The 15844-nt window shown below is 36.5% G+C and overlaps 2 protein-coding genes across 6 annotated transcripts in view; one reads left to right on the top strand and one right to left on the bottom strand.

Moving 5' to 3' along the window:
* Nucleotides 1–7251, top strand: part of LOC144962666 (uncharacterized) — a 43040-nt gene extending 35789 nt beyond the window's left edge. The window contains 6 exon segments of the mRNA XM_078895788.1: nt 426–480; nt 483–568; nt 2036–2116; nt 3427–3531; nt 4619–4789; nt 5869–7251. Of these exon segments, the coding sequence (XP_078751914.1) occupies nt 426–480; nt 483–568; nt 2036–2116; nt 3427–3531; nt 4619–4789; nt 5869–7146 (1776 nt within the window). The 3' untranslated portion in view covers nt 7147–7251.
* The window catches only part of LOC144962664 (putative acyl-CoA synthetase YngI), a 119224-nt gene that overhangs the window by 58718 nt on the left and 44662 nt on the right, over nt 1–15844 (bottom strand). For 2 of the 5 annotated variants that reach the window (XM_078895785.1, XM_078895783.1), the window contains exons 12-13: nt 14602–14683; nt 12083–12376 (exon numbers count right to left, since the gene is read on the bottom strand). In XM_078895785.1, coding sequence (XP_078751911.1) covers nt 12219–12376; nt 14602–14683 — 240 coding nt within the window. In that variant the 3' untranslated portion in view covers nt 12083–12218. Of the gene's footprint in view, nt 1–10734; nt 12377–14601; nt 14684–15844 lie in introns of those variants that run through there. The other 3 variants (XM_078895786.1, XM_078895784.1, XM_078895787.1) reach the window with 3 other exon arrangements.

Genomic DNA, 15844 nt, shown 5'->3' with positions numbered 1-15844 from the left:
TAACGTTGGTTGGTTGTATGCATTGTGATGCATTGTATCTACGTGTAGTGTATCTATCTGATTTGCTTTTTATGTAGTTTTGGGTGCGTTTGGGCCGTTGTCTTCTTGCCCTGTCAAATCAACTTCTAGTTGTCCTGCAGTAATCACTTTTATAATAAACCTGCTTTCTTTCATCTAATATTCAGTAACACACCAAAGCTATTTGTTGTCATTAGTTTCCTTTTCTATCTAAATAAATAACAATGTGAAATTGAATGTAAACTTCCATTTAATATACGAAAACAGATAAAATGGACGTTTCGGGTTTCCCCTTTCTCAGCAAAACAGGATGAGTGAAAGAAACACTACAGACGAATGAGATAATGTGGTAGTGGCGTTGTTAAGATTAATATTGTACATTACTCTTTTCTATCTTATATTTTCAGTTCAAACTGGGCGTATCTTTGATGAGACTGGCTTTCAATATGAAGAGCTGGGATGCTTTGGCGGAGGTTCGGAACTGTCAGGTGAAAACCCAGTGGAAGAAGGCAACAAATACATTGACAAGGCGTTGAAAATTTTCATGGAGGTAAAGGATTTCTTTGGTCCGTTGGTTTACAACTCTTGTTTGCAAGTATTTCATAACTATCAATATTATATTTATTTTATGGTTTATTGATTCAACTCTTGTTTGCAAGTATTTCATAACTATCAATATTATATATATTTTATGGTTTATTGATTCAACTCTTGTTTGCAAGTATTTCATAACTATCGATATTATATTTATTTTATGGTTTATTGATTCAACTCTTGTTTGCAAGTATTTCATAACTATCAATATTATATATATTTTATGGTTTATTGATTCAACTCTTGTTTGCATGTATTTCATAAATATCAATATTATGTTTATTTTATGGTTTATTGATTCAACTCTTGTTTGCATGTATTTCATAACTATCAATATTATATTTATTTTATGGTTTATTGATTGCTTTTTAAATTCATATTTATTTATTCTTATATTTGTTTTAAATTATCTCGTCTATTTTTTCTGTCTTTATTTGCTTATTTATTTATTTATTTATTTATTTATTTATTTATTTACTTATTTATTATTATTATTATTGTTCTTCTTCTTCTTCTTCTTCTTCTTCTTCTTCTTCTTCTTCTTCTTCTTCTTCTTCTTCTTCTTCTTCTTCTTCTTCTTCTTCTTCTTCTTCTTCTTCTTCTTCTTCTTCTTCTTCTTCTTCTTTATTTATTTATTTATTTATTTATTTATTTATTTATTTATTTATTTATTTATTTATTTATTTATTTATTTATTTATTTATTCATTTATTTTTTCTTTCTTTATTTCTTTTTTTTTAAAGATCAATAACTTTAATGTCAATATTCATATGCCTATGTGTAGTGTGTGTGTTTGTGTGTGTGTGTGTGTGTATGTAATGTATGTATGTATAATATATATATATATTTATATATATATTATATATATATATATATATATATATATATATATATATATATATATATATATATATATATATATATATATATATATATATATATATTGTCTCTCATTCCTGAGGTTTAAAACAAACAAAAATAAAACAGTCCTTAAGGGACATTAAGGTCCATGGTGCTGGATTTTATCCAATTTGAATAGCGTAGAATGGACAATATCAATGGCTTGCTACCTTTTGTATAGGATACTATTCTATTCCAAAGTACTCTCAACCAGATCTAAGAGACCCAGCTACCCAATTGCTGATGGGTGTTTAGGGGGGATCAGAGAAAAATCTCAACTTCACCCGCTGGATCGATCTCCAATTCCTTCTTTGTGAAGGGGGTGCTCTACCAACTAAGCTATTGGGACCTTGGTAAAGTTTGTTTTGATGCACTTTAAAAAAAATATTTTATGCCATGATGTACTTTTGATCTTATTTTAGTGTTTATTTTTTATATCAAAAGTGTTCATTTTTTAAATATGAAATATTTGATTTTAACAATGTTTTGATTATTTGTTGTTTTAAAAAAATTACTGTTACAGTTGAACGATATGGGTCACTACGCCGAAGCTCTGATGACTAAAGGAGTTTTAGCCAAGAGAGGAAGTATGGAACAGCTGAAGGTAATTAAATGAATAAAAATAATATAAATTATGCCTTTTGTGCCATGATATCATAAGATATCGTCGCCTTGGCATTCCACGAAGGAATATAGATAACTCATCAAACAAGATGTCTGATGTCAACAGGAATCACCCATGTTGTCCAAGTGAGCAAATTGGGGGTTAATAATCTTGCTCAAGGAAAACAACGAAAGTGGCTGAAGCGGGGCTCGAACCCAGGTCAACCGGATCACAGTGCAATGCCTTAACCTCTCGGCCACTTCGTCCCCCATTAAATGAATAAAGATTTAAAAAATAATTAAATCAATAAGGACACTTATGGACTTTTTCTTCTTCAAGTACCAGGTCTGTGCCAGACATCGGTGATCATGGTACGCCACTCATCTCTCTGAACAGACCTCAAAAAACTAATATTACTCTTCTCTTTCTTTGTCACCCAGCTGTTCAAACTATTCAAACTTTTCTTCATTTATGGACACTTCTGGAAAACAGAGAGTCCTGGGTTCAAGCCCCGCTTTAGACACTTTCGTTTTATTCCTTGGGCAGCATTTGTTAACCCCCAATTTTCTCTTTTTGGACAACACAGCAGCGGCGATGGGGGCTCGGTGTGGATAGCTCATACGGTAGAGTCACGATCTCCCCGGCCAGGCGGAGTTGTCATACCAGTAAGGTCGCCGAGTTCGAGCCCCCATCGCCGCCGCAAAATTTTTATTCTCTATTGTCTTCTAGCACTTTTCTACTCACTTCATTTCTTGCTGTTATCAACATAAGTTCCGGCTCCACTCACTTTTCTGGGTGATTTCTGAAGACATCCCTTGTAGTCAGCTCTGTAGTCTTGTGGTATGACACTCACTTTCGGATCGGAAGGTCCTGAGTTCGAGCCTTGCTCGGGGGCATAGTTGAGTTCTTGGAAAAGGCTCTTTACTCACATTCCCTCACCCCATTCTCAGCTGGCCGTTAACAGCGTTGTCTCTGTGGGAAAAAAAATATAGTATTATCTCCTAACCGACATCATGTCTCGTTCTACATGTTACACATTACTGTAGGTCGGGGACCTTTTTGTAAAGTGCATTGAACATGTTCAATGTATATTGCGCTATATAAAAGCTCAATCTTTTTTTTTTTTTGGATGGATTATCGATGTTCTTTTGTGGTAGGCAACAGCATCTCGGCTGTTGTGCGGGTGGTGTAATTTTTTTATTTTTAAAAATTTATATATATATTTAATCTTGTTTGTGATATTATTTCACCATGAGGTTTGTTTAATTAATATCTATCTCAACATATCCTTTTTAAAAAATCCTTTTCAGTTGTACAACCAAGCCATGGAGTTGTGTATGCAAATGTATGGGGAACTACACATACTGACCTCTAGACTGTACATAAACATTGGCATTTTATATGAAGATAACAAGGTGATGGTTCATTATTCTTTTTATCATTTTGGCGCTTTTATCCAATGAAATCATTTATCCAACTCTTCTTCTTCTTCTTCTTCTTCTTCTTCTTCTTCTTCTTCTTCTTCTTCTTCCTCTTCCTCTTCCTCTTCTTCTTCTTCTTCTTCTTCTTCTTCTTTTCTTCTTCTTCTTCTTCTTCTTCTTCTTCTTCTTCTTCTTCTTCCTCCTCAGTGAACGTGTGGAAGCAATAAAACTTATATAAAATTAAGACTTTTATCCAGTGAAATTATTTATCCAAATATTGAATGTGTGGATGCAAATAAACTTATATTAGATTAAGAAAAAACATAGGCAGTTAGAACAATTAATAGCTTTCAGATCTTTGTTGTAATTTGAGTGGTATTCTTATTACTCCTGTTAAAAAAATAAAAGTTTGGGAACAATTCTTGATTCTTCACTGACTACAGAGTTTCAGATGAGCGCAATATGCAAAGGGTTGATTGTTGACCTAAGAAAAGTTACTTATAATATAAGACTATTAACCCTTAAAGGGCTGACGCTCTTCAAATATCCCCCTACCCTCAGATGGCTGATGTAAGGGGCATAACTCTGGTTTGAAGAACAAGGTTTTTTTTTTTTTCAAAAAGGCATAACTTTTTGACTGTATAAGATACAGAGATGATTCAAATGTCAAAATATAGAAGAATGAATTGCCTTTTCTATGTTATTTAAAAAATTATGAAGACTGTTTTAATAATAATAATAATAATAATAATAATAATAATAATAATAATAATAATAATAATAATAATAATAATAATAATCTTTATTGTCCAAATTAAAGGCAATTCATGTGAGGTAAACAATGCTCAGTTTGGTTCATGGTATGAACATCAACACGTTTACATTACAGACACAGCCATACACGAACATACACGCTTGCACATTGACATTAAGCTATACAATCCGGCATAAACTCTGGCTCCACTAATCTAATGGCTCTGAAGGAGTATTTTCATTTCATTTTACACATATTGCCCAATCAATCATTCCTCCATATAAATTTATTCATTGAGATCTGTGGATTTTTTTTTTTTGTCTTCAGGATTACAAAAGATCGTATCAGTATTTCAAAAAATGGGCCAAGCTGAGTGAGGAGATAATGGGCCCTGACCACCCCAAAACTTTACGGGCTAAGGGAGTGTTGAGAGAGTCTCGATACAGGCGGATTGCCATAGAACTCGGAGAATGGGTGGAAGATGAAGACCGGGTGCAGGTAAGGAGTAAAGTAGATCTTAACTCATTCAACCCTAACACCGACTATTAAAAAATGAGCTTTTATGTATCCACTAAATGTGCTCAAAGCGCTTTACAATGGATCCCTTGCCAACAGCAACATTTTATATTTAGGATGGGACATGACGCCTGTTAAGCGAAATTACATTTTTATTCGGATAGAGACAACGCTGTTAACGGCGTGATACTCATTTTACACCTGAGTATGGTGATAGAATGTGCATAAAGAGCCTTCTCCAAGGACTCAACTATTCACCGAGTGAGGCTCGAACCAGGACCTTCAGATCTGAAAGCGAGTGTCATACCACAAGACCACATAGACGCACAATATCCATAGTTTACCCGGGTTACTTTTACCCCATGCCTATTTATTTATTACATTTTTCTGATACAAATTATATATATATATATATATATATATATATATATATATATATATATATATAGACGTAGTATCAAAGATAATCTATTTAGTTTTTACATGTTAATAGTTGAATAAAACTAATCTATGTACATGCTCATTTTTAATACATTTTTTTGAAATGAGTTAATTGGACAAAAAGCCTTAGGAGAAATACAGATAGGCCAACCAGTATGATTTCTTGTATTTTAATACACTTTGAGATCTAAAATATGATAATATGGGAATGTTGACTAAAATATGCTAATGCAAAAAGTCATGATTTGTAATTCATGATTTATTGATGTTTGGAATCGCTTTCTGGCCGCCGTATTATCAAATTCATTTGCACGCATATTCGGATTGGACAGATTTTGATCATTGATGGCTCAAAAGATTAGTCTTGATCTGTGTTATTTCCACAATAAGTTAAACAGCTGTTGAGTGCCTGCCAGTAATAATATCCTTTATTTCTCCCCAAGAATTGCGGATTCTCCTCTATTTAGCTAAAGAAAAAAAATAATGAAGTTACTTTTTTGATATAAAGTTGCTTTAGACAAGCCATGTGGAATCAGAATTCTTTTTTTCTTCTTTAATTTTTATATTATTTATTTATTTTAATGAATATTTTATTTAGCACAAATTATTCCTATTTCCAGGATGATGATGAAGATGAGGAGCATTCAGAATCTTCAGAAATGGAACACAACTACGATGACACAATCAACAACATCCTCATCATGAGTCAAGATGAAACCTCTCTTGAAGAGGCCTTATCAGGGTCCTCTCAGGATCAGAGGAATGTCTCTGCAACGTCACAACAGCCCACGTCTGATCAGCCCTCTCCCTCCTTCAATGTTGTACCTCTGTTGCCCAATACTTTCTCACCACGGCCAGCTAGTCGTCTTCTCCCATCCCTGGACGGTCATGCGAACACTCCTCGGTGGCAAAGAAGCTCTCAGCCTCGTGACTCATCAAACTATTTAAGGTCTCGCTTGGAGCGCACCAACGCTATTCGAAGAGGCATCCCGTCCATGGACATTCAAACAATTCTACCACCGAGAAACCTTTCAGCGAGTAACACCACCCCCACCCCCACCACCGCCACCACCACCACCACCACCACTAGTGGTACTGTCATGGACAGTAATCAGAGATCCGAATCTGAAAATGAAAGAGCATCCGAGATGGTTTATAGTTTAGACAGCTTACTCAGGGAATTAAACATGAGCGGTAGTGCAGCAAATTCAAGTTTGTTAGAACCTTTGGGAAGAAATTTGGACTCGACTCCGAATAATATTTCGTCTGCAGAAAATAGTAACGAATCAGAAAATATTGAAAGGGAAAATAATCAAGGTACAGCATCTGCTCGTTCCAATCAGTCAAGAGGGACATCGGCTACTTATACCGTCAATGAGATGGAGCAATCTGTTAGGGAACTTGCATCGGCCATGAGAGAGATTGATTCCTTTAACAGGTTTTTCCAATCTGCCAGGAATAATACGACGGATGGGGAGAATCGACTAACACCGGCAGGTCAGTCTTCGAATGGTTCCAGAGAAAGCTTAGGTCAAGTGTTTGCTAATGGCTACATCCCCAGTGATGAAGAGTTGAACAACAACGACAACTCGGATCACGAAGGGCATTCGGACAGTGACAATTTCTACGACGATAATTTCGAGGATTACGACGAGCATTACACGATAACAAGAGATGGGAATGCAGACGACGACGATGAGGATGCGGATGAAGATGAAGACGATGAAGAAAGAGAAGTTTTGGTAGTAGGGTCAGTAGATAATACGGATAACCGATTTTTGGATGTTGATTCTTGTGATTTGAGGTTTGACGATATGGACAATAGATTCAATAATGAAGAGGAGTTTTCGGAAGAGAGAGAGCAGGGAGACAACTTGTATAATCAAACCAATACTTGATCTCTCTTTTCTTTTTTTTTTTTTTTTTTTTTTGTACTGATTTATACCTTCAATTTCATAATTCATTTGTGCTCTAAACCTCTGTAGTCGTTATTATATCATACAATTTTGTTTTTTGTTTTTTTCCCCCCATTTTTCATGTTGATCAAATTCTTTCAGCAAGAATGAAGACAAAAAATATCTGCCTGCATGCAAATCTGTGATTCAAGTTTATTTTGTTGTTTTTTTTTTCATGAAAAAAATTTACATCAGTTATTTTGAAAAGTGGTCTTGGCATTTTTTTTTTTTTTTTCTCGTTTTGAAAGTTGTTCCTATAGGCTGTAGGGAGGGGAACAGTCAAATGCATAGTTATTGTTTTGGGAGATGATATTTTTTTCCTTGTAAATCATCTCTCCGTTATGTATTGTTATATTTGTTATTTTTGAATGTATAATGTAAGCATTTGAGTGTATTCCTCTTTGTTGGATTGTGTGCTTGTGTCCGGATGAGACTTATAGATGATTTCAGACTAAGTACATGGGTGGTATGCTCTTGGAATCTACATCTGATCCCTATTTGTTCCCAGTTCCCATTTGTCTTACTTTCTCTTGGTGCTTTAATTGCAATTCTATAACTTTTTACTATCCCATTTTCTTCCTTTTTTTTACTGGCGCTGATATGACCTAAATGTGTTGCAAGCGCCGTAAAACCCTTAAAGTCAAAATCAATCATTATTTTAGAGCATGGTCAAAATAGCTAGACGAATGATGTTGATTTGTTTATCCTATCACCATCGTCATCATCATCATCATCATCATCGCTGATTTCTATTTTGAAACTGGGGTAAATTATAATCCGATATTGGGCATTTTAACTTTCAAAAGTTATGGATTTTATTTCTTTTTAAATTGTCTTTTAAATCCAACAATTTCACTCATTTCAAATACTATATTTTATCATGGGCATTTTTATGTCTTACGTTATTTTATTTTTTGTTTTATTTTCTATATTGAGAGCAGGTTAGCTATTTTTAGAGCGCGGTCTAATTGACTTGATGAATAATGTTGATTTGTTGATCTCATTAAAATGAATGAATGAATAAATAGATAAATACATAGATAAATAAATAAACATAAAATCTCATCTGTTGCATTTGTATACTCCCACTCTACCCCCCCCCCCCCCCCCCCCCCCTCCCCCTATTTGTTCATATCATCATCATGTTTTTATCCATTGTTATTGCTGTGAATAAGACATTTTTTTTTCTTGTTTTTAAAGGTGAAAATCAACTATATTGTACATAATTGAGAGATTATTATTATTTTTCTTTTGGTGTTAAAAGAATGGATATAAGACCAGGTATACATATTCGCAGGTCTGATAACCAAAAGCAATAAATGGGCTTGTTTTCATATTGTTATTAAGGTAAATTATGTTACGTCGGTTATGAGAATATTTTCCTCCGTCTTATGTGTAACTGAAGCACCAAGAGGATAAATATAATAATATATAATTTGAGTATTTCCATTCCAACAATTGAGCCCATAACAATTTTGGTTATTAGACCTGCAAATAAGTGCACGTTCATATAAGACTGTCAATTTAGATTTAATACAACTTGATAAATAACAAGTCAGTTAAAGGTGATTGTGTACGTGTGCCATTCTGTAGATTAATAATACAAGTCCAGTCTTTCACCCAAACATATGTTTTCGCTTTATTATTTATTATTTATTATGTACGATGAATGGACATTAATTTCCTTGGGCTGGGTGGGGATCCTGACCTCCCATAGCGGGCAGGGAGGTACACACTGTGTTTTCTATCCCCTTATATCTGTTTTCCAACATGCTTTCAGTCTTTGTCTTGGAATGAGATTACTTTTTTCCTGGCCCTCGCCGGAGTCCTAGCTGGGAGGGAAGCAGTCAAATGCATAATTATTGTTTTGGGAGAAGATATTTTTTTCCTTGTAAATCATCTCTCTGTTATGTATTATTACTATATTTGTTATTTTTTAATGTATAATGTAAGCATTTGAGTGTGTTCCTCTTTGTTGGATTTTGTTCTTGTGTCCGGATGAGACTTATAGGTGATCTCAAACTAAGTACATTGGTGATATGCTCTTGGAATCTACATCTGATCCTTATTTGTTCCCAGTTCCCCTATGTCTTACTTTCCCTTGGATGCTTCAATTGTAGTTCTAGAACTTTTTACTATCCAATTTTCTTCCTTTTTACTGGCGCTGATATAACCTAAATGTGTTGCAAGCAAACCCTTAAAAACAAACAAAACAAACAATTTCCTTGGGGGGCCAAGTGACCGAGTGGTTTAGGCATTGCACTGTGATCCGGAAGGTCTTGAGGTCGAGCCCCGTTTCATGCACTTTCGTTTTTGTTTTTTCATTGGGCAAGATTATTAACCCCAATTTGGTCGCTTGGACAACATATGTGATTCCTGTTGACATCAGGAGACATTCTGTTTGATGGATTATCTATATTCCTTCATGGAATGCATAGGCGACGGGATCTAATGATGCTGTAGTGGAAGGGCGTCATTTTTTAAAAAATGTACGATGCATGGACATTTCCCTGGTGAGGGCTTAGGGGGGGGGGGGGGGGATTCCTGGCCTCCCCAAGTGGGCAGGGTGGCACTTACTGTGTCTTCCATCCCCCTATATTATCTGTTCTCCAACTTGCTTTCTGTCTTTCTCTTGGAATGAGATTACTTGGTTTTACCCTGGCTGTCCGTAGTGCTTGACTGGGAGGGAAACAGTCAAATGAATAGTCATTGTTTGGGGAGATGATATTTTTCCTTGTAAATCATCTCTCCTTTATGTGTTGTTATATTTGTTATTTTGAATGTAAAATGTAAGCATTTGAGTGTATTCCTCTTTGTTGGATTTTGTGCTTATGTCCGGATGAGACTTATAGGTGGTCTCAAACTAAGTACATTGGTGGTATGCTCTTGGAATCTACATCTGATCCCTATGTGCTCCCAGTTCCCCTTTGTCTTACCTTCTCTTGGCTGCTTTACTTGTAATTCTAGAACTTTCTACTATCCAATTTTCTTCCTTTTTACTGGCGCTGATATAACCTAAATGTGTTGCAAGCGCCGTAAAACCCTTAAAAACAAAAACAAAAACATAATGGGTAGGGTGGCACTTACTGTGTCTTCCATCCCCCTATATTATCTGTTCTCCAACTTGCTTTCTGTCTTTGTCTTGGAATGAGATTACTTGGTTTTACCCTGGCTGTCCGTAGTGCTTGACTGGAGGGAAACAGTCAAATGAATAGTCATTGTTTGGGGAGATGATATTTTTCCTTGTAAATCATCTCTCCTTTATGTGTTGTTATATTTGTTATTTTGAATGTAAAATGTAAGCATTTGAGTGTATTCCTCTCAGCGGGATCTTGTGCTGGTGTCTGGGTGAGACATTTAGGTGATGTCAAAATAAATACACTGATAGTGTGCTCTTGGAATCTTCATCTGTTCCCTATTTGAACCATCTAGAATGTTTTTACTATCCAATTTTTCTTCCTTTTTACTTGCGTTGATATGACCGAAATGTTTTGCAAGCGCCGTAAAACCCTTAAAAACAAACAAAAGTTATTTGATTACTCTTTGTTTTATTTTAACAATTAACACGTTCAAAACTAAACAAAACAAATCAAGAACGTAAGTTATGCTGTTGTACAAAGAAAAAATGCGTATTACAAAATTTTGGCCAGAAAACTCGTACGTCCTTCACATCATAACGATCGATTAACTCTCTCCTTCCCAGCCATTTTCAGGATTTTCCCCAAAACCTCACACCCAACTAACACAAACATAGAATTTTTATCACTCAGACATAATAATAGCAGTAACATTCTTGCGATACATAATTTCTTTAACAAAACATGCTCTAGATACAACACACTGTTCATTTTCTTTAAATTTTATGATGTGCAAAAGAACTTTGAATAAAAAAAATATTTGTATCGAAACGAATGTGACGATTTTCCTATAGTTGGCAAGGAGAGGGTTAACATGACCATCAATATAATTTGAAGGACGAGTTTTCTGGTCAAAATTTTAAATACGTGTTTGTTTGTTTTTTAAGAGTACGGCAGTATTGAGAGATACGCATAAAAACCTAACAAAAAACAAAGCAAAAACGTTCCCTAAAAAAAATAAAAAAGGGAAACTTTTTTCACATACAACTTGAGCTTTTTTATATAACGCAATATCCACTAAACGTGCCCAACGCGCTTTACAAGGTCCCTGACCAACAGCAACAAGTAACATGATGAACGAGACAGATATTGAGAGAGAGGGAGAGAGAGATAGAGAGAGAGGACCGAGGGGTGTAGTAAAACATGATCAGGTCACGTTTTGCATGATGTCAGTGATTCCTCTTCTTAATATCTACTGTAGCGGTAGAGGCTGAAAGGCGACATTTTTAGGTAAAAGTTCTTGCCTTTGAATTTGACATCCATTTTATAAACAACGCATCTTCAGAGCTGCCTACTTGAAATGTCAAAAAATCGTAGTTTCCAAGGAAAAAAAGAAAAGTTCACTTTAAATAGCTTTAGAAATAAACCATTTACTCTCAACATAGTCCCAAAAATGCTCCAAAGTCCTGAATATAGGTTCTAAGAAGCTAAACTTTCCTTTCCAGCAAGATTTATTGAGTCAAAGAGACCTATGCAGTTATGTAGCTGGAGACAAAAAATCGTATTTATACGAATTTTTCGTGGTGATAGACAGGTTTGTATCTCTCTCTCTCTCTCTCCCTCCCCTCTCTCTCTCTCTCTCTCTCTCTCTCTCTCTCTCTCTCTCCCCCCAAAATTAGTACTGCCTCAACAGTGTCATCTTTTAGAAATCTGGCATTTCCAGCGGAGTCCTCCTAGAGATGAGATCTGAGACCATCTGGACCAGGAGATATTTGTCTACTTGTGCCTTATGCATGGGGAAATTGTCAAAGAACAAAACGTTCTCTCTCATTTCTCTCTCTCTCTCTCTGTCTCTCTCTCTCTCTCTCTGTCTCTCTCTAACTCTCTTTCTCTCTTTCCAAAATTCGTACTGCCTCCACATAGTGTCGACATTTACATTTAGCAACCATCCATTTCTAGTGACTTCTTCCTATTGATGAGATCTGAGACCATCTGGGCCAGGAGATGTCTGTCTACTTGTCCCTTGTTCATGGGGAAATTGTCAAAGAACAGCACGTAACTCGGCATATGGGAGTCCTCATCATTGTTATCCACACCTGAAAAGAGAAGAATTATTAATATGAATTTGAACATTGCTATGGTTAATAACTCGAGCTCTTATAAAGCGCAATATCCACTAAACGTGCTCAACACAAAGAGCTTTACAAGGGGTCCCTATCCAACAGCAACACCTACCATGTAGGACGAGACACGACGTCTGTGAGGTGATATTATGACTTTTTCCGACAGAGACAACGCTGTTAACGACCAGGTACTTATTTTACACCTTAGTACTTTGAGAGAATGTGAGTAAAGAGCCTTTTTTAGATACTCAACAATGAGCTGCTCAGAACGTGACTCGAATTCAGAACCTTCTGATCCGAAGGTGAGTGTCAAACCACAAGATCACATAGCTGTTCATAGCCTGTGGTTTTTAAAACGGAAAACTACGAGGCGCACTTCACATGATAATATACCAATATGCCATTTAAATATATCTATCTTCTATTTCTGAAACCCAAATATCTGTGTTGGGTTTCCTGGTCTCCCATAATGGGGTGGCACTACTGTGTCTTATACCCCCTTATAGCTGTTTTCCAATTCGCTTTCTGTCTTTGTCTTGGAATGAGATTACTTGGTTTTGTCCTGGCCCGGGCCGGAATCTTTTGCTGGGAGGGAAACAGTCAAATGCATAGTTATTGTTTTGGGAGATGATATTTTTTCCTTGTAAATCATCTCTCTGAGGGAAGGAAAATACGTCGGTTACGAATGTTAAAGGGTTTGCGTCAGAGAGCAACAACAACAAAAAATGATTAGAAAGGACAGTGGAGAGAAAAGTTATATTCTGCTGGCATTGTAACTGACTGAAATAATGTGATTCATGAAAATACACTTTCTGGCCCAATTTCATGTAAGCGGACTAGATTTTATAATTTACTAGTCTAGTAAATGACTTGCTAGTCTTAAGCCTAATAAGCGGACCAAGTGACTAAAAGTAATTGGATTTCATGAACGTTTTCTAGTCTCCGACTAGCTAAGCCCTTTCTTTGAAGTGGGCGTTGTAAGGACGGTGACTAACTTGGCTATTTTGTGCTAGTAACATCACGCTCTCTAGTACACGGTGGCAGGTAAGATACCAGTCTTCATACTTTTCAACGCAAAAGGTTTCCAAAGAGGAAATTAGCAACACATCTGGTATAGATAATATTTCGTTCCGTTTCATATTTAAACTTACTTTTGCCATGATGAATCAATTCACGTGATATTGACTGTCGACTGATCAGACTACAATGATGACCTTGGTCGACTGTCAATTTTATATCTAGACCAATGAAAGTTTTATTGAAACTCAAACAAATTGAACTAGCCCCCCCCCCCCCCTCCAAACCCAAAACAAAGAAACAAAACAGAAAGTGTGTTCTGATGAAACACATTATTTCAGTCAGTTACAATGCCAGCAAAATAACTTTTGTCTCCACTATACGTTCTAATCGTTTTTTTTTTTTATTGTTTTGGTTGTGCTTTGAAGGGAACCCTTCGCCCTTGAGTCTCCGTTCACTCGCAATTCGCGAGCCGATAAGATTCGGGATTATTTTAGTTTTTACTCACAAACAATGTGTAATTTCGACGATCTGTACTGGACACCTTTTGCCTCTGTCATTCGTAACCGACGTATTTTCCTTCCGAATCGAATCTCTCTCATGCTCAGCTCAATATAAAAATAGATGCTATCTTTTCGACGCCACGATGTTTATCCTAGTAACTAGTCTTATACTAAACTTGAAGTCTGGCCTCAGCAAATGACTAAAACTTGGCCAAACTTAGTCCGAAGGTGCCATGATTTTACTCTGGGACTTGTTTGGTCAGCTCATTTGAAATCCGATTTTTTCGAGTCCTTGACTATAGTCAGAGACTAAGCGCTAGTCCGCGTTCATGAAAGCAGGCCCTGGTTGACTCCGGCCCAGTGAGCCAACAAACCAAATGGATTACATTTTATCCAGAATATAACGGCACACTGACGTAAACCCTGTTCGTGGACGTGACCGGTCAATAATTGATTATAATATTATATTTATTAATTTTGAGCTGGTTAAAAGCACGGTATAAGTACAATGTAGTCAAACGATGGAATAACACTGATTAAAGATTTTGGCGTGAAAACTCGTCCTTCAAATATCGATCGATTAAAATGACCCTCATCTTGGCAAAAACTCTCAAACCTGGGACTTCGCGAAGTCAAGGGACAAAAAGTACTTGAAATATGAAAATTGTGGATTCTTACCTCCAAGCTGATAACGGCAGTATTCTTTGACTCGGTCGATTGTCAAGGCGTCGTGGCTCCGGGGAACCACACATGCGCACATCTGGTTTTGTAGGTAGATGAAAGAGATTGCTTGAATTCGACATTTGATACTTTTCTTAGTAGTTATCAACATTTTAATGTTTAATGTCCACCCCGCATCTCTCTCTCTCTCTCTCTCTCTCTCCCCATCTCTCTGTCTCTCTCTCTCTCTCTCTCTCTGTCTCTCTCTCTCTCTCTCTCTCTCTCTCTCTCTCTCTCTCGACATGTTGCTTGAATCCAACTTTGATAATGTTCTTAGTAATAATAATTTCACATTTCAATCTACAATGCTCTCTGTCTAACTAGCTCTATTCAACCTCTCTCTTTCTCTCTCTATCTATCTCCCTCACTCTCACTCCCCCCCCCCTCTTTCTCTCTCTCACACACAAACACAAACAAACACACACACACACTTACACAAACGCACACACACACACACAAACACACACATACACAGGAAGTGGCTTGAATCCAACTGATAAAGTTCTTAGTAATATTAATTTAACATTTCAATTGTCAAGGCCCTCTCTCTATCTCTATTCCATCTCTCTCTATCTCCCTCAACCCATCTCTCTCTCTCTCTCTGTCTGTCACACACAGAGGTTGCTTGAATCCAACTGTGATAATGTCCTTAACAGTAATAATAATTTAACATTTCAATCTTCAATGTTCTCTCTCTCTCTCTTTTTTTTTCTCTCTCTCTCTCTCTGTTTACCTCTATTCCATCTCTCTCTCTCTCTCTCTCTCTCTATCTCCCTCCCCCCCTCTCTCTCTCTCTCTCTGTCACACACAGAGGTTGCTTGAATCCAACTGTGATAATGTCCTTAACAGTAATAATAATTTAACATTTCAATCTTCAATGTTCTCTCTCTCTCTCTCTTTCTCTCTCTCTCTCTCTCTCTCTCTCTCTCTCTCTCTCTCTCTGTTTACCTTTATTCCACTTCTCCCTTTCTCTCTCTCTCTCTCTCTCTCTCTCTCTCTCTCTCTCTCACACACACACACACACACACACACATGCACACAAGAGGTTGCTTGAATCCGCCTGTGATAATGCTCTCAGTTGTAATTGCTATTTCAATATCAATGCCCAACCCTCCTCTCTCTCTCTCTCTCTCTCTCTCTCTCTCTCTCTCTCTCTCTCTCTCTCTCTCTCTCTCTCTCTCTCCCTCACACACACACACAG

The sequence above is a fragment of the Berghia stephanieae genome, chromosome 1 (assembly GCF_034508935.2).
Source record: "Berghia stephanieae isolate SIO BIC M18660-M18661 chromosome 1, UCSD_Bste_1.3, whole genome shotgun sequence".
Taxonomy (NCBI): domain Eukaryota; kingdom Metazoa; phylum Mollusca; class Gastropoda; order Nudibranchia; family Aeolidiidae; genus Berghia; species Berghia stephanieae.
The sequence above is the reverse complement of the archived record's forward strand: the minus strand, read 5'-3'. Positions and strand labels throughout refer to the sequence as shown.